At 35.9% G+C, this 23,790-nt stretch overlaps 1 protein-coding gene and 1 pseudogene across 1 annotated transcript in view; one reads left to right on the forward strand and one right to left on the reverse strand.

Annotated features, from left to right (window-relative positions):
• BRDT (bromodomain testis associated) overlaps positions 1-23,790 on the forward strand; it is a 50,321-nt gene that overhangs the window by 12,026 nt on the left and 14,505 nt on the right. The window contains exons 10-14 of the mRNA XM_081817096.1: positions 4,583-4,645; positions 5,476-5,505; positions 7,029-7,042; positions 7,162-7,333; positions 13,472-13,572. Coding sequence (XP_081673222.1) covers positions 4,583-4,645; positions 5,476-5,505; positions 7,029-7,042; positions 7,162-7,333; positions 13,472-13,572 — 380 coding nt within the window. The remainder of the gene's footprint in view (positions 1-4,582; positions 4,646-5,475; positions 5,506-7,028; positions 7,043-7,161; positions 7,334-13,471; positions 13,573-23,790) is intronic.
• LOC102745926 (protein S100-A11 pseudogene) lies at positions 11,635-12,147 on the reverse strand (annotated as a pseudogene).

Raw genomic sequence — 23,790 nt, forward strand, 5'->3', positions numbered from 1 at the left:
TTTTAAATAAATAAATAAATAAATAACTTTCTTGACCGACAACAGTATATGGAAATTGTCATGTGTAGATTAGTCAAGAACATTTATTAAACATTGGTATAAATACAAAGCTTTCCTAAATTATTTTTCATAACTATCAAAATATCACCAAATGTCAGATCAAAGATGTTAATGAGGTTTGACAATAAAATGAATTCCAGATGCGTCTTATATGCTGTTAGCTGGGCTCTGCCTAGTTACATGCACATAACCTATTGAGAGTTTTCTAATGTTCAACAACTATGGCTATCTTGAGTGTTATAATAGGAGGAATATAATTAATAGATTCAATCGTGTGGTCAGTATTACTGAGAAACAAATGGGAACAGCTCATTGGTAGTAGTGCTTTTGATAGAAATCTTGTAGGAAATAACTTTAGGAACTGTCTAAATGTAAGCTCAAATACTTGATTAGTGTAGAATAGAATATTTTTCAGGAACGTTTATAGTTTTGTTTTTTTTTTAAAGATTTTATTTATTTATTTGACAGAGAGAGACACAGCGAGAGAGGGAACACAAGCAGGGGGAGTGGGAGAGGGAGAAGCAGGCTTCCCGCTGAGCAGGGAGCCCGATGCAGAGCTCGATCCCAGGACCCTGGGACCATGACCTGAGCCGAAGGCAGACGTGTAACGACTGAGCCACCCAGGCGCCCCCCGTTTATAGTTTCAGTTGTTTAATACTTACACACAAAGAAACTCAGTGGTTATGACATCAATTCTTTACCTGATTAAGAGAAAGTTAATTTGTCACTTCATTTGTTAGACTTTTTGCTCTTATTGGCTTCAGTGTAGTTTCAGAGAATGAAATTTATGAAGTTCTTTAACAGTTTCTTTTTTAAAAAACTTACTTATTCATGGGTGACTTACAAACAGGAATAAAACAATTTCTCATTTTAGTTCTACAACATAGGTTTTCTGTAAAAGTGACAGGATATGATTTTTTTCATGCAAGGGAAAAAGGACAAAAAGGACCCGGTTGAGGTCTGGATTTTGTTTTAACTCTTTAGGAGGAGGATGGGTTAGTGAATGTAGGAAGTATGAAATGACAGTTGGGGATAATCTTTGCCATTTAAGAGAAATGATCAGAGTTTATCATTCAGATTTTTTAAACTTTATGACTTCCTCATCAATTAAAGCGTTTTCAGAGCAAAAGCACCAGAAAGATAAATTCAAAGACCCAGGCTTGATTAAAAACTTACGTATATTGAGGTCCATACTTGAGCCTTTGAGTCTTCGAAATTATTGATGAATTTTGTCTTGTGCATTTAAAAATTTTCTGTTTGGGCACCTGGGTGGCTCAGTTGGTTAAGCGACTGCCTTTGGCTCAGGTCATGATCCTTGAGTCCCAGGATCAAGTCCCGCATCGGGCTCCCTGCTCAGCAGGGAGTCTGCTTTGCCCTCTGACCCTCCCCCCTCTCATGCTCTCTCTATCTCATTCTCTCTCTCAAATAAATAAATAAAATCTTTTAAAAAAAGTTCTTTTTCTGTTCAAAATGGGTCTTCCTGAATAAGCCATCTCTCTAGAATAGTGTTTTCTCAGTACATTAATGTGCTGCCACATTTGAGAACCGCTGGTCTAGGGTTTTTTCCTTTTGTTTCCACTTTTTAACTCTAGTTATTATGATTTTGGTAAAAGGAACAGCAGTTTATAATTGGGTTGTTCTGGGGCACCTGGGTGGCTCATTTGGTTAAGTGTTCTGCCTTGGGTTCAGGTCATGATCCCAGGGTCCTGGGATCGAGCCCCACAGCATTGGGCTCCCTGCTCCGCAAGGGGTCTGCTTCTCCCTCTCCCTCCACCCCCTTTCTGCCCCCGCCCCCACTCATGCTCTCTCTCTCACTCTGCTCTCTCTCAAATAAATAAATAAATAAAATCTTTATAAAAAATAATTGGGTGGTCTTCTATATTAAAATAAGTACCAAATACTTCAATGAAAATTGCCGAGCAGTCTTTAAAGAAATTAAATTTTTTTAGTTCAAAAACAAATTGCTTGATTTTTTTTTTTTTAATCAATAGAACATGTCTTTGGTGATAAGTTTGGGCAAATCATTTAACATTTCTGGACATTCTTTCTTTCTTATAAAATAAGGTAGCAGAACCCAGGAGTGACTTCCATTTACCTTTCTAAACCCTGTACTATGTAAGAGAAGTGTGATTTATTTTTCTAATTTAAAATTTTTCAGTAATTTTTTCTGCTTATATGGTATAACATTCTGGTTTTGCACTATGGTATTCATATTCAGCTTATTAAGTTTTTTAGTCCATACTGTCTTGCTGATAATATTTGCTATCTCTGGAGCATTTATCTCAATGCTTTGATAGGTGATGGGTATTAAACATTCTTGAATCAAATATTTGATTCCAGCTCTCTCTTTTTTATTCTATGATTAAATTTTTTGCCTTAGTCTAAAATGAAAACTTTCCAAAGTTTTATATTGAGGTTTTGGGAAAGATGTGAAAATAGAACTTGTTACATAACATGTGTAAGTCTTTTGTTTGCATTTGTTTAGTAGTTCACATATATTATGCATTTGGATTTAGTAGTTCACATAAGTTATCCGATTTGAGCCTCTTAAGGTAGGTATGCATATTATCACAGTTCCCTGGAGAATTAGTTGACAGTATATATGTTACCATTATACTGCTCAATTCCATTAATATTTGCGAGATCTGGGGCTTCTTCACTAATTGAAATGAGATCTTAAGCTTGATAGTGAAAATGTGTAAGTTGGTCTTTTAATTGCAAAGTCCAGGAACTCATAAATAAACAGTTTTACTGTACTACGTTCCTGGAAAGTCAACTATGTAAGAGTAGAATGAGAACCAAAATGCTGAGTTTTAGTCTGTCATTATTCTTCTATCCATAGTCTGTAAGACTTTTATGAAACATACTGTGTTGGGTGGTTTTGACTTTTTTTTTTATTGCAGTATAATTGACATACGATAGTCTAATAGTTTCAGGTGTATAACATAGTATTCAGCATTTGTATACATTGCAAAATAATGACTACAATAAGTCTAGTTACCATTCTGGTTTTTTCAATTAAAAATTCTTTGATGCCTTTTGCTAGTGTCTTCAGACTTGGAGATGCTAAATTTTAAAATTCTGAGCTTTATTTTTATATATTAGAAAACTAAATAATGCCCTTGAATTTTTTTGGTAGAGCACTTATGTGGTATGTCATATTTTATTATACTTAAGAGTTTATATAAATCATAGAATAATGTAGTTTAGCTGCATATTTGAATAGTTAAGATAGATGTGTAGCTGTGCATATAGTATATGATCATATTAATGAAGTCTGTTTTTTTTGTTCAAAGCCGAAACCATAATTTATCCCCTAAATGTGAAAGCTCCTTAGATCTATAGACTCAGTCTTTGCTCTCTGTATTCTTCCTTTCCACCTAACCCCCAACAGTTAAATAATACTTAGTGGAGTGACATTAAGATGGTTCGTGTCATTTCAAATACTTGAATTCTTTAAATTAAAGCACTTAATTGAGTGGCATTTAGCAGTTTTAACAATGTCCAGCATCAAACATTTTAGGAGAGGAAAGAACAGTAACACATCCAGTGGAAACTGATGGCATTTCAGGAGGCAGAAGGTAATTATTAAAATTAGAATGTTTTAAGTTTGAATAAGATTTGATGTTAACCAGCTATGGTGCCCTGGAGCCTGAAGCAAATAATGCTCAGGTGGCTCATGAACGCTGACCTGGAAAGATGGGTCAAGGCATTAACTGCCAGTTTGGTGCTTTACCACACTGACCTCCCATTATGACTGGGGAGGATAGCACCAGAATCCATTGTAAGATAAAGAAAGAGGAGCCTATGAGCACCATGTCAGAGATCTCCTTTTATATCCTACCACCAGTGTCCACTGTAAAGGTATTTCTAAAGGTAAAGAAGGTAGTATAAAAACCATCTGTTGCGACATAGTTGAGGCTGCCAAATAGCTAGAAAGTAAAGGATTATTTGGGGTCTTTCCTATAATGCTTAGTAAGCAGAGCAGACTTTGCCATGAAATCAGATAGCTTCACTTTTCATAAAAGACTCAGATAAATGGCATACCCTTCTCGCAGTAAATTCTTAATTATTTAATTAAGTCCCTTATGGCTATATTTATGGCTTCTTGATAAAAGATTTTCGTATAATTCATCCTATTTGTTTAAAATCTTATCTGTGTTGTAACTTGGTCCTTTTTAAACTATTATTCAAACTCTTTACTATGCTGTTCTTTTTGCCTAAATAATCCAAATTGAAATTTGTGAGTGGATATTTATTCCATTATGTAGAAAAGAAAATACCCCTTTTAAAAAGCAAGTATCCCTTTAGGATTTTGACTGATTCAAAGGTGAAAAACCTGGTAACTATAAGAATTTCTTAATAAAAAAAAAAAAAAAAGAATTTCTTGATTGAAGAGGTTGGTATTAAAGGTATTTTCTTGAAATGACCATTTTATTTCTAATATGAAAATCATTTATAATTTAAACGGTAAATTTTTAAGCTGGCAAATAATGAAATATTTCTTTATATACATTTGCAGAAATGTTTCCTAAATTTACTGGAGTAAAACAGAATGATTCTCCTAAAGAACAAGTAAAGGTAAGTTAATTCTTCATTTTCTCCTTAGAATTTTAAAATGTATGCTATGACTCACTGGTATAGTAATAAATTCTTTAAAATTTGTTTTGATTTGGGCACCTGGGTGGCTCAGTTGGTTGGGCATCTGCCTTCAGATCAGGTCATGACCCCAGAGTCCCAGGATCGAACCCCTCCACCCCCCGGCTCATCAGAGAGTCTGCTTCTCCCTCTCCCTGCTCGTGCTCTCTCACTCACTCTCTCAAATAAATAAAATCTTTAAAAAAATATATATTTCTTCCGAAAGGAAATAGAACAGGAACTAGTTGGCTACATTTTTTCTAATAAGGTATAACTGTTCTATAAATCATACAGATTAGTAGAACAAATTATAGAAGTTTGGAATTAGTCTTGAGAGTCTAAATACAGAGAGAAGGCCTTGCTTTTCTTATATGCACACAGTAGGATGTAGGCTATGTACAGTAAGGTGGAATTTCTAAAGGTACTAGGAAAATGGTAGTTAGGGTTTAAGATAAAGCTTTTAATTACCAGCTATTAATTTTAGCACATCTATGATTTGTAGTTGACATGCTTTGAAAAGGATAGAAGTAATTTTACCTGTTACTAATTCAGGTTGTCATTCTCATTAAATTTTTAATCCTCTGTACCCTTCTCAAATACAGAATTATAGGTATATACCTTTATTAAATTATAAACTATTTAACATCATGTAACTAGATTAGTGGTGTACACTGTCTTGAGGGAGCTCTCAGTTGTGAGAAGAAATAAAATCATATGATTAAGGGGTTGCATGATTAGTGCTATAATCTATATTCATAATTTATTGAGAAAATAAAGAAGGAACATACATACTGCCTGAAGGAGGGAGTGCTTACAACAGGTTTTAAACTACAGGGAAAAGGAAGAAATGGTTAGTACATTGACACAGATTAAGGACTTATTTTTTTATTTTTATTTATTATTTTTTTAATATTTATTTATTTGACAGAGAGAGAGAGCACAAGCAGGGGGAGTGGCAGGCAGAGGCAGAGGGAGAAGCAGGCTCCCCGCAGAGCAGGGGGAGACTGATGTGGGACTCCATCCCAGGACGCTGGGATCATGACCTGAGCTGAAGGCAGTTGCTTAACCAACTGAGCCACCCAGGCGCCTGAGGACTTACTTTTTTAAAACAGAGGTAGTAGCACGAAGAGAAGCAAAAAAGCACAGGAGGTGTTCCAGGAAATATGGCAACATAGGGTATTTGTAAGAGATTAGTTGGCTTGGGAAATACAATAGAGAGGGCTTTGAACACTTAGGTGAAGTGGTAACTAATATGGTAGGCAAGAGTGAGTTCTTGAAGGCTTTGAGTAAGAACAAAATACAGATAGTCTGTTGCCATAGGTATTAGAGGAATCAAAATATATCAATGAATTTTGAAAGCATACTCCATACATGGCATATAGAATGCTGTCATAATAATCTGTTTGTGGTGAGAATTTTTTCAGTGTCCCTCACTGAGGAACAAAATGCCCTTTGATCATCAAAGAGAGAAATCTTTTCAGGAATATGAATAAATGCATGTATTTGTGTTTCAAAAAGTGATTTTTTGCTGATTTAAACCTCAGCATTTGACTTTAAGTTTTGAGCTTGGGTCTGTATTATTGTTGGGATAAACATTCTTATGGCATTAGTTTTATTCAAGCTAGCATAGATAGGTATTCATTACACTTGCCTGATCTACGCATTCACTCTAACTCCTTTGTTAGATGGAGGAGAAAGACTATCTTACTCATCTCTGTACTATCTACAACTTAAAGCTTAGTAGGTAAGGTACCTGGGCTTTGGTACTATAACTTAGCTTACAACTGAATAGATGTAAGATTCTAGGTAAGTTGCTTTTATTATATCTAAGTCCTGTTGCACACTTCATATGGGGATGATAGTTATACCAAACTCATGAGATTATTGTGAGAATTGAAGAACTATATAAAGGGTTTAGCCTGGTGCCTCACACATGATAAGCATTAAATAAATGTTAGCTATTATAATACAGTTTTTACTTAATAAACTAATCAGAATTTGTTGATAGTCTCACAGGTCAATTATCATATGATTTTTTTTTACCCACCCTTCCCATTATGCCTATAATTCAGTAATGAAAAGGGGGTAAAAGAAAGTGGATCAGTCCCTAGATTTGGTATAAAAGCTCAGTTTTTATTTTCCATAGCTCACAGGAAAACATTTGAAAATAAGCAGCACTATTTGATAACATGTGTAAGTCTGTATGTATTATTGACTAAGATTATAGGCTTTGGCTAACTCTACTTAAAACTATAGGATGGCCAAGTCACTTAATCTTTCCACATCTTGGTTTTCTCATCTGTAAGAATGGGATAATTATACCTTATAAGTTTATATGACTCAAGTAATACCATTTTTTGAAGATAGTATTACGTTTTTCCTCTGATGTTTCTATTTTTTTAGTTAAACCTCTTGTGTGGTTAAAACTCTGAAACGCAATTTTATTTATCTTTGTCTTAATAGATACAGTCTTCTGTGCAAGATAAAGCATCTGCAAAAACCACCCTTGTTTGTCAGACTTCATATTCATGTGAAACACCACCAAATCACCACCAGTTACCATTTAATCATCAAGAAGTAGAACATTTACAGAGTGTGGAAAACATTTCACCTTTACAAATTCTGCCTCCCTCAGGTAAAAAAATGACTGGTAAATAACTAGTAAATTCCAGGTTAGAAATAATCACTGAAGCACATTGTTAGAAATTATCTGCTTTATACCTAAAGGTACTCATTACATTTGTTTTTTTTTTAATTTTATTAGAATTCAGTTAGCCAACATATAATACATCATTAGTTTCAGATAATTCATCAGTTGCGTATAACACCCAGTACTCATCACATCACGTGCCCTCCCTAATGTCCATCACCCAATTACCTCATCCCCCACCCACCTCCCCTCCAGCAACCCTCAGTTTGTTTCCTGTAGTTAAGAAGCACTCATGGTTTGTCTCCCTCTGATTACTTCCCATTCATTGCATTTGAATAAGAAAGTTATATGTGGGGTTCACATGCAACTTACTTTCAGGTAGATTATATACATTGACATAAACCATATATTAAAACCTTTCACTGCCAGAGTCCATACTCAGTTCTGAGCAGATTTGGGAAATGTTGCTCTAATTTCCATGATGCCTATTAGAGTTGGAAAGCTAGGATGGAATATGGAAAAGATAGAGATTTTATAGGTAGAGAAATTAAATTATATACATGAGAAATAGTTTACAGCTAAGGAAACTTGGGCTAGAAATACTTGCCTGACAGTGGTTCCCACTTACCAAAACATCTTCCAAATCTGGCTAAATTTTTATATTGTTAGATTCATTTGACTAAATATCCTGTCTGTTAATCTTGTCAGAAGTCTATCTCATCCTGATTCTCCTGCTGGTGTATGGCACAAAGGATAATTCTCTGATACTGATGAGCCCTGCCTAGGGGTACCTGAACCTTGCGATACTATTCAGGTCTAGCCTAGAGGCAGGTGTGAATATTCCTTACCCATTTCTCCTTCCCTCTAGGCTGCTCACTGGTTTGTATTTGGCCTTCCAATGGCAGGGGTTTCTCCAAAGCAGAAGAAATTTCTAAATTGTTTTACTACAGCACAGATTAGGAAGAACAGAGAAGTTTTGGGCCTCCTTTATTGCTTCCGGTGATAGCTCCCTATTATTCTGTGTTTGAGTATTTCATACTGTATTTAACTCAAGTCTTAGCTCTTCCCAAAGCAACACTGGAGGGCATCCCAAGAATAAAAATAAAGATCCAAAGTATGAAATATTTACATCTGTCCTTTTGTGGAAAAAGGTTTTCAAATTATGCAGGAGCATAACTGAAGATCTAGTAATTCTAGGTCATGAATTACCTTGACTACAAGTGTTCCATTTAGGTCTTTAATTTTGTATACAAGTAGCTTCAAAGAGGAGCATAACAAAATCAGATTTTATGTTAGGAAGTGATTACTGCTTAACTGTAAAGGGGGCAGATTAAGATGAAGATGCTCTGGTACAGTTGGGACCAAGTAAGGAAGCTGAGTGCTGTAGTCTAGGAAAGAAATTATAAGGACCATAACTAAGGCAGTAAGTATGGAAAGGATGTGGATAAATTAGAAAAATATTTTTGTGGTGCATTTGTTAGACTTTGTTAGAATGAATGTCTCACCAAGGTATCATCCAATAGTTGGACTGCCATTAAGAGGCAGTGCTCACTTTGGACATGTGTGAGGTACTGGAGTATCTAATTGGAAATAGACAACTATAAATTGGAAATAGACAACAATAGAAAACTATAAATAGGTTTCTAGAACTGAGAGGGTATAATGAGAACTATAATTTAGGAATTACCAGTATATAGAAGCTACTTGAAACAGAGAATGAATGAAGACACCCAGGAAAATGTATAGAGCAGGAAGAGAAAGGTCAAGGACAAAATTCTAGGAAGCAAAATCCTCAGTAAAAATAGAAAAAATTAAGTTAAAAGATGATGTCATCAAATCACAAGGGTATACAAGTACCACAAGAATATATTGCAATGCATTAAAGTAAGATGAGGAGTGAGGAGAGAGGATTAAAATTGGCAGTATGAAATTTTTTGCTTTTGCAAAAGGTTTTTAGTGGCCACTGTGATTGGGGTAGACGCCAGATTTTTGTAAGTTGAGAAGTAATGGAATCTGAATGTAAAACCAGTTTTTCAAGAAGTTTATTGGTGGAGAAGATAGCTGTGGCTTTAACAGGAAGATAGTTTTCTTGGGGGGGGGCTGATGGGGGTTTTTTGGTAAGAGGGGGAGACATTATTTCATTATGTTTGAGTTTTTGAATCAGAGAGATATGGACATTTTTAAAGGTTGCTCAGAAAGAGCCAGAGTTGAGAAAGGTGTTATTTTCATTATAGTAAATTCATAGAAGATTGGTAGGGATAGCCCTGAAGAACTAGACAGTAGAAAACAAAGAATGCAGTCAAGATGGTCTTTTGTTCCTATTTTAAGAAAACATCCTATCTGTGAAAAGTCAGGCTTCAATATCTAAGTCTTCAGTTGCGGTAAGTTTATTGTATTAAATTTTGGTTTATATGTGATTGTGAGTAAAAGGAATTTGTGTGAATATTGTATAAAAAGAATGCTTGGATGATGCCAGAGTGGCTATTCTATTGCACTTACCAAATTTTCCAGAACCAAGTGGTTTGCATTTGCCAACTGTAGGTGGCACTGTGCCCAAGGGAGACGGCAAATGTGTGTAAACTAACATGTATATAGTTTACTTTTCTGGAGTTTAATCTTGATGGAAATAAATGTTTAGTTAAATCTTTCAAACAATAAAAGATTTTTTCACTTACGTTTCTTAATACAAAAACGTTTGACAAAATGTTAGTACATAAAAGCTTTTAAGAAATTGAATTGAGTGTTAACAGTTTTTTCAAAACTATTGCCATCATCTCCGCATGAACTGGAAAATGCCTAATTTTTTCCTTAAAATAAGTTGAAGTTTTAAGTTACAAAGGATTACTAGCCTTATCCTTATAATTTAGCCATTTCCCAAATTCATTTCCCAGATTATAAATCTTCCCTCAGTTATATTAAGGATTTTTAAAAAACAAATGCTTATGCTATCATATGATTGTGAATTAACATGGCAAATGAAAAGATAAATCAAAGAGTTTGCCATCTAGTAGGAGAAATAAACAACTGGTATACAAAATAAAAATAATGTTCCCTAAAAGAATCAAATCAAAATTTAAAGAGGTGAGGAAGGCAAAATTACCTGATCTCTTTGGCAGATGTGTATTTTACAGATTAAGTATCATTTGAGCTGGATATTGGAGGAAGAAGTAAGACTTATCTATGTATATCTAGGACTGAAAGGCATTTTGGATGGAGGAAACAACATGCATGAAGGTATTTAGGCAATCAATAATTGGATGTGATTAAAGCTTCGGTTGGATAAATAGGAATATGGGGGAATGAATTTGGAAAGGTAGACCAGGTTCAGATCATAAAGAACCTTGATATCTATAGACTTTGGACTTAATGATAATGGTATAGTCATTGGGGAGCCAGTGAAGGGTTTTTTTTGAGCAAAGGGTGTGCTTCAAGGTAATTAATCTGCCAATATTATACAGGCCAGTTGGAAGAATGGGCCATAAGGACCAGAGAAAGAAGAGACCAATTGGGCTTTTCCAGTAGTAGGAAAAAAAAAAAATGAAGTAATGGAAAAAAAGAAAAGCGAAAGGTTAAAAAAAATTACAAGGGTAGAATGAGAGGGTCTGCAAAAGATGAATATATGCTAGATTTTAATAACAAAGGATTATAAGCTTCAGTGGCTCAGAGAATATGGGCTAGATACTAGTGCAGGTCGAAAAACAGAAGTCTGAGGAAAGAAGTTTTGTAGTGTTTTACGGTACCAGAGGGTCATCCCCATAAAAATGTTTTTCAGAGAGCTGGACCCTTGACATATTTAGGCTTCTGTGACACTATTTTCTTCACCATCCCATCTCTTTGAATGTTCCTTACAGATATCTCTGTATCTGCCTGTCTTTAAATGCTGAAAATAATCTAAGTTGCATCATTAAGCCTTTATCTTTTTACTTTATGGTATTCTAGCCATGTTCCAAAGCCTAGGTTTACTAAGCTAGTAGTGATCCCCTCAACTTTATAGCAGTAGGCTTGTAGGCTTGGAACAGCCTTCCCATTTACCCAGGTCTGCCATACATTGATTATTTTCTACTTATTATAAAGGTTGGATCTCTACATTCTGCCTGAGTGATCTTGGTGTCTGTGACTCCTAGTCTCATTTTTACAAATCAAGCATCCAGGCCCCATGCATATTCATACAACTCTACTGAACATCTTTTCTTAAACATCACATAGGCATGTCAAACACAGCATGCCAAAACTGAATTTCCCTATTTTAATCCCCACATTTTAATCTTTCCTCTTTAATGCTCTTTTGCTTTAGAAAACACTGTTGCTTTATTAACTACCAGCAGGACTGGCCTGCATGCGGCAGTGGACACTGGGCTCGGTATGTGTAGGATGTGAGGAGGAGATGATGACTGGGAGGCTGCTTTGAAGGAAAGGGGTTGTCTTGGAGGCCAGGCTCAAGAGCCCCTCAGATTCACTTCTAGGAATGGGTAGACCTTGTAAAGGAGTCATGGCAAGCTGTGGCCATGCCACCAGTAAGATTAAGAAATTCCTGGAAATCTAGCTGGCCATCAGAGTTGAGGCCCAGTTTTTCCATCATGCAGTGAAGGATGCCAGGGTCCTTCTGGTTCTTTGTGAGGGCAGCCAGTTCTGTGTTCATGAAGATTAGGAACTCTGTCTTGGAGAATGCAGTTATTACCCTCCTATCCAGCACACTTCTGGAAAACAGTAATCAGAAAGTCGATGCACTGCTCAGTCTCAGTAGGGCTGGACATTTTTGCCATGTCTGCATGGAGCAGGCATGGAGGCTGTGACCGGGTGGCAGCCATGCTATTCCTCTTTAACTCTTGATAATAGCACTGCACCACTTAGCTCAGCAAACAGAGTCATTTAGAATTTACTTCTCTTGACATACATACTGTTTCTACTTCTTAGATAATATCTGGCCTGAAGCACAAAAGGGATGTAGTTCTAAACTTAAAGCTTAACTCCCTATTTTTCCATTCCTTGTTGAACTGAGAAAACATAAGTACATTGGGCTATGTAGGGACATACAAATTTAATCTTTGTTCTTTCATTCATGCCTCCATTATAGCTTTTCTCTCGCCCTTCTACGCTCACTCCCATCCCTTAATGTTCCTCTCTTCTTCAAGCTTCAACTTCAACTAGTAGGATTTGACCAGAGAATCAGTCAAGGGATTGATGGGTAGTAGAAGTTTAAATCTAAGTTCCTACAATATGTAAGTGGCTAGATTTCTGTGAGCTTGAATCAGTTAATAAAGATAGCAGCTTAGTTTTCATTTGTCTCCTCTGTCCTTTTGCTACTTGTTAGGGCCTGTAGAAAAGAATTAGAATTGAAAGAGAAATGAGCCAAGTAAGTTCATGTATCAGGATGTTCATGGTTGTGTATGACAGAAAAGTCAGTTCAAGATGGCTTGAACGATATGTTGTTTTGTTAGCATATACAATCACTAATCCAAAGGTAGGTCAGTCATTTAGGCATGGTTTGACCAAGGCTTAAGCTCTTTTTCTGTAGTTATCTTTACCAATAATAAATGAAATATTGGTATGAAAGTTTAACAGCTAATAGGATTGCATAGTTTGTTCTCTTCACCCCGAGTCAAGCCAACCTTTTACATTTTATGCTCTTTTCTCCTCACTAGCTATTGTAGATATTTAATGTCTTAGTTCTTCCATTCTTTGTATTTTGTTTTCAATTTCACCAGAAAGTATCTTTCCCTAAGAGCCCTGCATTGGCTTAGGCCTGCTCTTTCCTAAATGACTCATTGGTGTTGGGGTAGCCTAATGAAAACCCATCTTTGGAGCTGAGGTCAGTTTGCACAGTAGAGGACTGCTATACCATGGGGACAGATGAAACAGATTTTGGTGGGTGAACCACAGTGTGAACTATCCTTAATGTAGACAAAACAAGAGGACATAAATTTCAAGTGAAAAATGTTTATTTTACAGTATAACAGTTCTTCAACTAAGAATATTCCAAAGTTAAAACAACATAAAAAAATTAATCATTTTGTTTTCATAGTTTCTGACCTGGGGGCGGGGGCAGGATGGGAGAAAAGGTCAAATTATGGACAAACAATATGAATATATTGATTATACTGTTCTAAAAATGTGTGCATCTAGGTGATTCTGAACAACATTTGAACGGCCTAACTGTGACGCATCAGTCTGGTGATAATGACACAGCGGTGTTAGAATCTGAATGTCAAGTACCTGTGCAGAAGGTAAGAGTGATGTTATTTTTTCCTCACAGATCTTGAAAGGATTTAAAATTGAATATGGAGGTGGCACAAGGGGTATTTTAAGGCTTAACCTAAATGAGATTTTGGATCTCTAAGCCTATTTAATAAAAAAATATTTTTTTTTGGCCTATTTAAAAAAAAAATGTTACTTGTGAGCAACATCTTCCCTCTCCCTTCTACCATCAGTTCCCATGCTTATGTTTAATTGTAAGTTCTGTAATGCTGGTATGTGCCAGCTATCCTGATTTTAAAGCATGTCATAAAGCTGTCTTCTAGAATTTGTTATGGGGGATTTCCTAATGGAGTCTTTTGTGCACTTACTCTCAAACTACACATTGATCATTCTTTCAACGAATATTATAGATGTTTGGGATGCACTAGATATATCAGGCATTCTTCTAGGCATTTGAGTCATTCTCAGAAACTTACTGTGAAGGAGATGTTTATATATCCTTCCCTTTTCTCTCCCTCCCTTCCTCTCTTCGATCTTCCCTCTCTTCCTTCCTTTCTTTCTTTTTTCCTTGGAAGTACTTCAGAGGACAACTTTTACTATTCCTAAGTGTTTGGGCACACTTAGGAATATGTACCATTTCACCATAAGGAGCATACTGATTTGGTCCTTGTGTTTTCTTAGAATTTTTAATTTTCTTAGATAATGTACTAATAATTATTGTCATCAAAAATTATGTTGAATTTGGGTATTTTTTTATTCATAAGAATCATATTAAAAAGTGCCTTTTCTGGGGCACCTGGGTGGCTCAGTCGGTTAAGCATCTGCCTAGGACTCAGGTCATGATCCCAGCATCCTGGGATCAAGTCCCGCGTCGGGCTCCCTGCTCAGCGGGGAGTCTGCTTCTCCCTCTGCCTCTGTTCCCCCACTTGTGCTCTTGTGTGCACTTTTCTCTGTTTCTCTTTCAAATAAATAAAATCTTTTTAAAAAGTGTTTTTTTCTGATATCCAACATTAATTTTTTATTTTACTGGTTTTTGCTTTAATAACAAAAGTGGTGCCCATCTCCTTTACGATGGAAAGAATAGTGCCACAGAATTTCTTAAATATTTGGCTTAACTATAATCTTTGTTTCTAACTTATCAAAACTCTTTATAATTTTGACTGACCCAAAATAAAGTTTGAAAAGAATAAGAAAATTTCCAAAAGGGTAAAATAAGCAGCAAAACATCTAATATATGTCATACTGTTGCAGTTTGTGCCATAGGTAAAAGTGACATGTCTACTTTGTTTATTTCTAATGCCTAGCATGTAGCAGAAACTAAAATGTTGAAATGAAAGCTTAAGAAGGAGTAGGACTGTGTGGCTTGTTCTCTTCACAACAGTTTCCATTCTTAATATTTCCCACCATTGCTCCCTCACTATCAGCAGTGTTACCTCCTATTGAGAAGAGAGGTTATGGAATATCAGTGCTAGAAGAGATTTTTGAGTATTAGTCTATGTGCATAAACTAGAGCTCAGGTGGTTCAAGTATCTTGCCCAAATAAGAGCTGGGACTAAAACAAAAAATTTGAACAAACATTCAACGTCTTGTCTTTTTACTAAGAAACCCTGGCTTTGCCATTCTTCTCTTCAGCCTCAGGAAAAGATCTCTCTTACTACCAAAACAAACTCATCTCTGTTCTTAGTTCTGTATTCAGCAGGTTTATTGTGGAGGTCTCCTGCCATCTCTGTGGTCTCTGTTATTCCTTTTTGTCTTAATTTCCCACTACCCATTTACATCTTAAACCAGGGTTTCTCTGGTTTAGCACTATTAACATTTTGCGCTTGGATAAGTCTGTGTCAGGGGTAGGGCTGCGCATTGTAAACTGCTGAACAGGACCCTTAACCTCTCCCCCACTGGATGCTAGTAGCACCCTTTCCCCCACCCCCATGTGACAACCAAAAGCATCTAGGTACATTGCCAGATGTCTTCCCTGGGCCTAGGGGAATCACCCCCAGGGGAGAACCAGTGCCTCAGCTAGCATCTAGCTTCTCCTCTATCTCTGTTGTTTGCCCTGTCAGAGGAACCAGTGACCGCTAAAATGGTTGCATCCTTCCCAAAGTCTTGATAGGGGGAGAAACCAGGATGTTCTACTACTTCTTTATCTGACTGAACATTCACTATGGTGATTTCAGTTTTGGTCTCTCTGCAAATGACTCAAATATGTATGTCTAGTCCTGGCCTCCTATAATTCTTAAATATTTTTGATGACTTCTCCGTGTCCTGCAGCCAAGGAGTTGCTATGTTCTTTGAGTTTTACTTCCAATATGCCTCCTTCTCTATTTCCACCTCATAAACCAGTACTTACTGCCTTTAATCTGAGCTCTTTTTAACATTTATAACTGGTCCGACTTGAGACCCTCCTATTCTTTTTTTTTTTTTTTTAAGATTTTATTTATTTTTTCACAGAGATAGACACAGTGAGAGAGGGAACACAAGCAGGGGGTGTGGGAGAGGGAGAAGCAGGCTCCCGTGGAGAAGGGAGCCCAGTGTGGGGCTCAGTCCGAGGACCCTGGGATCACGACCTGAGTAGAAGGCAGACGCTTAATGACTGAGCCACCCAGGCACCCCAAGACCCTCATTCTGATCCATTCCACTTTAAGCATTCTTATGTTCCTCTTGATGTGTTCCTCTGATGATTTTACTCATCTGTATGAAACCGCCACTGGTTTCTAAATTTGACTACAGAATGAACATTAAACACCTTTATATTATATGACCCCAAACTAGCTTTTCAGTCTTAACTAGATGCCTTGTAACTAATTGCAACTGAACTATTCATTTCTCCCCAGATACACTAGTAATACCTTTAATTATATTCATTCTTCAATGAGGAATACTTGCCATTCTCATCTCCACCTTTCTAGTCTTCTTATTCTTTGTGATACCTGAAAAACTGTCCTATACTCCAAATCCACATATGAAGTTTACTATCTTAGAATCTGCCAAAATTTCATTGCAATTAAGTAGAAATTTTAGGCACAAAGCTAGTGACCAGTTTTCATCCTTCCTTTATTCCCCGTTTAATATACTGTCAGGTATTACCATGGTTGTTTCAGACCTCTGTCTGAAGATGAGATGCTTTAAATGGCTGAGTAGTCATATGAATTCTGCAACTGGTATTTAGCCTATTCCATGAGTAAGAACAAAATAGGTTTTATTGGTAATATATGGGAAACACTTCTGAAGGACATTTAGCTGACCACTAGGTGATGTCTGACTCCTTTTAATACTTTGGGACAGAAGTTAAAGACCCATGAGTGTATCTAGTCATAAATTTTCTTATGCTTTATCTGGGACCCTTGACAAATTTTTCCCTAGTATTTCATGGAAATATATGAAAAGAGCAATTAAGCATACTTATTAAGGAGAAAATTATCAAAAAAAAATTTCAACAGAGGATGTTTAGGTATTGTATAATCCTCTTCTTTCCTTACACAGATAGGCAGGTTAACTTTTTTTTTAATTGAGATATAATTAACATACAACATGTTAGTTTTCAGATGTACAACATAATGATTCAGTATTTATATATAATGATTCAATATTTGTATTGTGAAATGATCACCACGATAAGTCTAGTGCCAAACAGTTACAAATTGTCTTTCTTGCAATGCAGACTTTTAAGGTCTATTCTGTTAGCAACTTTCAAATATAATTCAGTATTATTAACTATAGTCACCATGCTATACATTACCCCTGCGGGACTTATTTATTTTATAACTGAAGTTTGTACCTTTTGACGCCCTTCACCCAATTTCCCCACTCCTCACCACCCTCCTCTGGCAGCCACGAATCTGTTCTGAGTTTGGTTTCGTTTGTTTGTTTAGATTCCACATATAAGTGGAAATCACACGTTATTTATCTTTCTGTTTGATTTATTTCACTTAGCATAATGCCTTCAAAGTCAACCCATGTTGTTACAAATGGCAAGATTTCCTTCTTTTTTATGCTATTTTTAATTTAACTTTTTGAGGAACTACCATACTGTTTTCAGTAGTAGACATACCAGTTTATACTCCCATCAATAGTATGCAAGGATTCCCTTTTCTCTACATCCTCACCAACACTTGTTATCTCTTGTCTTCTTGATGATAGCCATTCTGACAGGTGTGAGGTGATACCTCATTGTGGTTTTGTTATGTATTTTTCTGGTGACGAGTGATGTTGAGCACCTTTTCATGGACCTGTTGTCCATTTGTATATTTTCTTTGGAAAAATGTTCAGATCCTCTGCCTATTTTTTAAACAGATTGGTTTTGTTTGTTTGTTTGTTTAGCTATTGAGTTGTATGAGTTCTTTATGCAAGATTGTATTTTGGATATTAGCCTATTATCAGATACATGATTTGCAAATATTTTCTCCAGGAGGCGACCTTTATGTTGTTTTCCTTTGTTATACAGAAGCATGTGGCTGTCCAGTTTTCCCAACACCATTTTTTGAAGAGACTGTCCTTTGCCCATTCTATACTCCTCACTCCTTTGTTGTACATTAATGGACCAAATTTGTGTGATTTTATTTCTGGGCTCTATTCTGTTCTAGTGAACTATGTATCTATTTTTAGATCAATACCATACTATTGTTATTACTGTACTCTACTGAATTTAATAGTTCTAATAGGGTTTTATTATTGTTGTTGAGCCTATAAGGTTCTATATATACTATCATGTAATCTGTAAATACTCACAGTTTTACTTCTTTCTGATTTGAGTGCTTTTTATTTATTTTTCCTGCCAAATTGCTCTTATTAGGACTTAAAATACTGTGTTGAATAGAATTGGCAAGAGTGGGCATCCTTATTTTGTTCGTGATCTTAGAGGAAAAGCTTTCATCTTTTCACTGTTGAGTATGTTATTAGCTGTGGGTCTTGTCATATATAGCTTTTATTATGTGAGATACCTTACCTCTATGCCCACTTTACTGGGAGTTTTTATCATATAAAAACAGCTGTTGAGGCACCTGGGCGGCACAGTTGGTTAAGCGTCTGACTCTTGGGTTTGGTTCAGGTTGTGATCTCAGGATCATGGGATCAAGCCCCACATTGGGCTCTGTGCTTGGCACGGAGTCTGCTTGGTTTCTCTCTCCCTCTGCCCTTCCCCCCTCTTTCAAATAAATAAATTTTGTCACATGCATTTTCTGTATCAATTGAGATAATCATATGATTCTTATTCTTCATTTTATTAATGTGGTATATTTTATTGATTGGTGGATGTTGAACCATCCTTGCATCCCTGGAGTAAATCCTACTTGATTGTAGTGTATGATCCCTTTAATGTATTGTTGAATTGGGTTTGCTAATGTTTTATTGAGGACTTTTATATCTGTGTTCATCAGGGATATTGGCCTATAATTTTCTTGTGTCCTTACCTGGTTTTGGTATCAGGGTAATGCTGGCTATAAAATGGATTTGGAAGAGTTCCTGTCCTCTTTTTGGGGAGAGTTTGAGAAGGATTGATAGTCTTTAAATGTGAAGCCATCTGTTCTTGGATTTTTGGTGTTTTGGAGGCTTTTGATTACTGACTTGGTGTCCTCACTAGTAATCAGTCTGTTCAGATTTTCTGTTTCATCATCATTCAGTCTTGGGAGATTGTATGTTTCTAGGAATTGATCCATTTCTTCCAGGTTCATTTCATTGACATATAATGGTTCATATTAGTCTCTTATCTTTGTATTTCTGTGGTATCAGTTGTAATATCTCTTTTTTTTTTTTAAAGATTTTATTTATTTATTTGAGAGAGAGAGAGAGAATGAGAGAGAGAACATGAGAGGGGGGAGAGTCAGAGGGAGAAGCAGACTCCCTGCCGAGCAGGGAGCCCGATGTGGGACTCGATCCAGGGACTCCAGGATCGTGACCTGAGCCGAAGGCAGTCGTTTAACCAACTGAGCCACCCAGGCGCCCTGTAATATCTCTTTCGTTGATGATTCTACTTATTTGAATCCTCTTTCTCTTGGTGAGTCTAGCTAAAGGTTTGTCTATTTTTTTTTTATCTTTTCAAAAAATCAGCTTTTAGTTTCATTAATCTTTTCTGTTGTCTTAGATAACTATTTCTGCCCTGATCTTTGTTATTTTCTTCCTTCTACTAACTTTGGGCTTTGTTCTTCTTTTTCTAGTTCCTTGAGGTATAAAGTTAGGTTATGTGAGATCTTTCTTGTTTCATGATGTATGCATTTATCACTATAAAGTTCCCTCTTGAACTGCTTTTGCTATATCTCATATATTTTGGTATGTAGTATTTCCATTTTCATTTGTCTCAAGATATTTAGTTTTTTTATTTCTTCCTTGAGCCATTGGTTGTTCAGTAGTAGCATGTTGTTTAATGTCCATATTTGTGAATTTTCCAGTTTTAATCTTGTAATTGATTTCTAGTTTCATACTATTGTGGTCAGGAATAATGCTTGATATAATTTCAGATCTCTTACATTTATTCAGACTTGTTTTATGGTATAACACATGATCTGTACTGGAGAATGTGGCAGTTTAACTCTTAGAAGGACCTTCTAGACTTTGCATTGTCCAATGTCCAATATGGTAGCCACTAACCACATATGGTTATGGAGCCCTTGAAATGCGACTTGTGCAACTGAGGAACTGAGTTTTAAACCTTATTTTTAAATCAACTTTCAAAACTGATATTCAGTTGAGTTACTGGAAAACTTAAGTATGTTTGGAATAATAGCTTGATTGTGCATATCTACTTTTTCAACTGTACATTTTATGAAATGTGATTGTAATTCAATTGTTTCTAATCAATTTAGCTTTCAAATTGAGATGTGCTATAAATATAAAATGAACACCAATTTGGAAGATTTATAAAAAATATAAAATTATCTTCAAACTTTATACTTAGTGCATATTGAAATAATAATGCTTTGGGTATATTTGGGCAAATACATAAAATGTTACACTTTTTTTTAACTTTTTAATGTACTGGCAGATTTTTTTTTTTTTACTTTTAATTCCAGTATAGTTAACATACATGTTGCTATTCGTTTCAGGTGTACAATGTAGTGATTCAGCAATTCACATTATTCAGTGTTCATCATGATAAGTGTACTCTTAATCTCCCTCAGGTATTTTACCCATCCCCCCATCCACCTCCCTTCTAGTAATCATCTGCTTGTTCTCGATAGTTGAGTCTGTTTTATGGTTTGTCTCTTTTTTTCTTTGTTTTGTTTCTTAAATTCCACATATGAGTGATTTCACATATGATATATATATATATAATAGATATATATAACATATCTATAATGGAATATTATATATAATATATATATCACCTCTTTATCCATCCATTTATCAGTGGACATTTGGGTTGCTTTCACTACTTGGCTATTGTAAATAATGCTGCAGTAAAAATAAGGGTACATTCATCTTTTGGAATCAGTGTTTCATACTCTTTGGGTAAATACCCAGTAATGGAATTGCTGGAATATAGAGTAGTTCTGTTTTTTATTTTTTCAAGGACCCTTCATACTGTTTTACACAGTGGCTGTACCAGTTTGCATCTCTGCCAAAAATAGTACACAAGGATCCCTTTTTCTCTATTCCTCACCAGCATTTGTTGTTTCTGGTGTTTTTGATTTTAGCACTTCTGACAGATATGAGGTGATATCTCATTGTGGTTTTGATTTGCATGTTACTGATGATGAGTGCTGTTGAGGATCTTTTCATGTGTCTGTTGGCCATCTGGATGTCTTCTTTGGAGAAATGTCTGTTCATATCTTCTGTCCCTTTTAGGGGTTTTTTGGATTTGAGTTGTGTAAGTTCTTTATATATTTTGGATACTGACCCTTTACTGGATATGTCATTTTCAAATATCTTCTATTCAGTAGGTTGTCTTTTAGTTTTGTTGACTGTTTCCTTTACTGTGCAGAAGCTTTTTATTTTTTGTATAGTTCCAATAGTTTATTTTTGCTTTAGTTTCCCTTGCCTCAGGAGACATCTCTAGAAAAATGTTTCTGCGGCTGATGTTAGAGAAATCACTGCCTATGCTCTTGCCAAGGATTTTTATGGTTTCAGGTTTCACGTTTAGGTCTTTAATCCATTTTGGGAGTTTATTTTTTGTGTATAGTGTAAGAAAGTGGTCCAGTTCTCCCAACACCATTTGTTGAAGAGACTGTCTTTCTCCCATTGCATGTTCTTGCCTCCTTTGTCAAAGATTAATCATTGGTTTATTTCTGGGCTCTATATTCTGTTCTATTGACCATTGTGTCTATTTTTGTGCCAGCACCATACTGTTTTAATTGCTGTAGCTTAATAGTATATCTTGAAACCTGGGATTGTGATACTCTCAGTTTCGTTCTTCTTGTCCAAGATTGCTTTGGGTATTTGGGATCTTTTTGGTTCCCTACAAATTTTTTTATAAAGATTTTATTTATTTGAGAGCAAGAGAGGGAAAGAGAGAGAGCAGGAGTGGAGTGAGGGGCAGAGGGAGAAGCCGACTTCCTGCTGAGCAGGGAGCTCAATGAGGGGCTCGATTCTGGGACTCCAGGATTGTGACCTGAGCTGAAGGCAGATGCTTAACCGACTGAGCCACCCAGGCACCCCTGGTTCCATACAAATTTTAGGATTATTTTTCTAGCTCTGTGGAAAATGCTGTTAATATTTCATAGGGATTGCATTAAATCTATAGATTGCTTTGGGTAGTGTGGACATTTTGACAATATATTTCCTTCCAATTCATGAGCATGAAATACCTTTCTATTTGTTTGTGTCATCTTCAGTTTCTTTTATCAGTATTTTATACTTCTTAGAGTACACGTCTTTCACCTCCTTGGTTAAGTTTATTCCTAAGATGTCTTACTATTTTTGGTGCAATTGTAAATGGGATTGTTTTCTTAGTTTCTCTTTCTGCTACTTCATTATTAGTGTATAGAAATGCAATGGATTTCTGTATATTGAGTTTTATTTGTATATTGATTTTATTGTACCCTGTGACTTTACTGAATTCATTTGTCGGTTCTAGTAGGTTTTTTTTGTGAAGTATTTGGGGTTTTCTAAATATAGTATCATGTCATCTGCAAATAGTGAATGTTTTACTTCCTTACCAATGGCGATGCCTTTTATTTCTTTCTCTTGTCTGATTGTTACAACTAGGACTTTCCAACTATGTTGAATACAAGTGGTGAGAGTGGACATCCTTGTCTTTTTCCTGATCTTAGGGGAAAAGTTTCTATTTCATTTATTTCTCCTCTAATCTTTATCATTTCCTTCCTTCTGCTGACTTTAGGCTTTGTTTGTCGTTATTTTTCTAGCTTCTTTAGGTGTAAGGTTAGGTTGTCTATTTGAGATTTCTTGTGCATCTGGAAGTAGGCCTGTATTGCTAAAAACTTCCCTCTTAGCATCCCAAAGATTTTGGACCATTGTGTTTTCATTTTCATTTGTCTCTACACATTTTTTGATTTCCTCTGATTTCTTGGTAGACACATTGATTGTTTAGTAGCATGATGTTTAACCTCCATGTATTTGTGTTCTTTCCAGATTTTTTCTTGTGGTTGACTGCTAGTTTCATAATGTTTTGGTCAGGAAAGATGTAGGACATGGCTTTGATCTTTTTGAATTTGTTGAGATTTATTCTGTGGCCTAACATGTGATCTGTACTGGAGAGTGCTGTGTTTGCACTTGAAAAGAATGTATATTCTGCTGGTTTAAGATGGAATGTTTGAATATATCTTGTTGGCTCCATCTGATCCAATGTGTAATTCAAAGCCATTGTTTCCTTGTTGATTTTGTGTTTGGATGATCTATCCTTGATGTAAGTGGGGTGTTAAAGTCCCCTACTATGTTGTATTGCTATTGATTATTTTGTTATTAGCTGCTGTATGTATTTGGGTGCTCCCATGTTGGGTGCATAAATATGTACAATTGTTATATCTTCTTGTTGAATTGTTCCCTTCATGATTATATAGTGTCCTTTGTCTCTTGTTTCAGTCTTTGTTTTAAAGTCTGTTTTGTCCACCAGTAACCAGCAAGGATACTGAAGCAGTAATCAAAAATCTCCCAACAAACAAGAGCCCAGGGCCAGATGGCTTCCCAGGGGAATTCTACCAAACATTTAAACAAGAATTAATAATACCTTTTCTTCTGATACTGTTTCAAAAAATAGAAATGGAAAGAAAACTTCCAAACTCATTTTATAAGGCCAGCATTACCTTGATCCCAAAACCAGACAAAGACCCCACCAAAAAGGAGAATTATAGACCAGTATC

Source organism: Leptonychotes weddellii, chromosome 4, assembly GCF_054177405.1.
Source record: "Leptonychotes weddellii isolate Sample4059 chromosome 4, ASM5417740v2, whole genome shotgun sequence".
NCBI classification, from domain to species: Eukaryota; Metazoa; Chordata; class Mammalia; order Carnivora; family Phocidae; genus Leptonychotes; species Leptonychotes weddellii.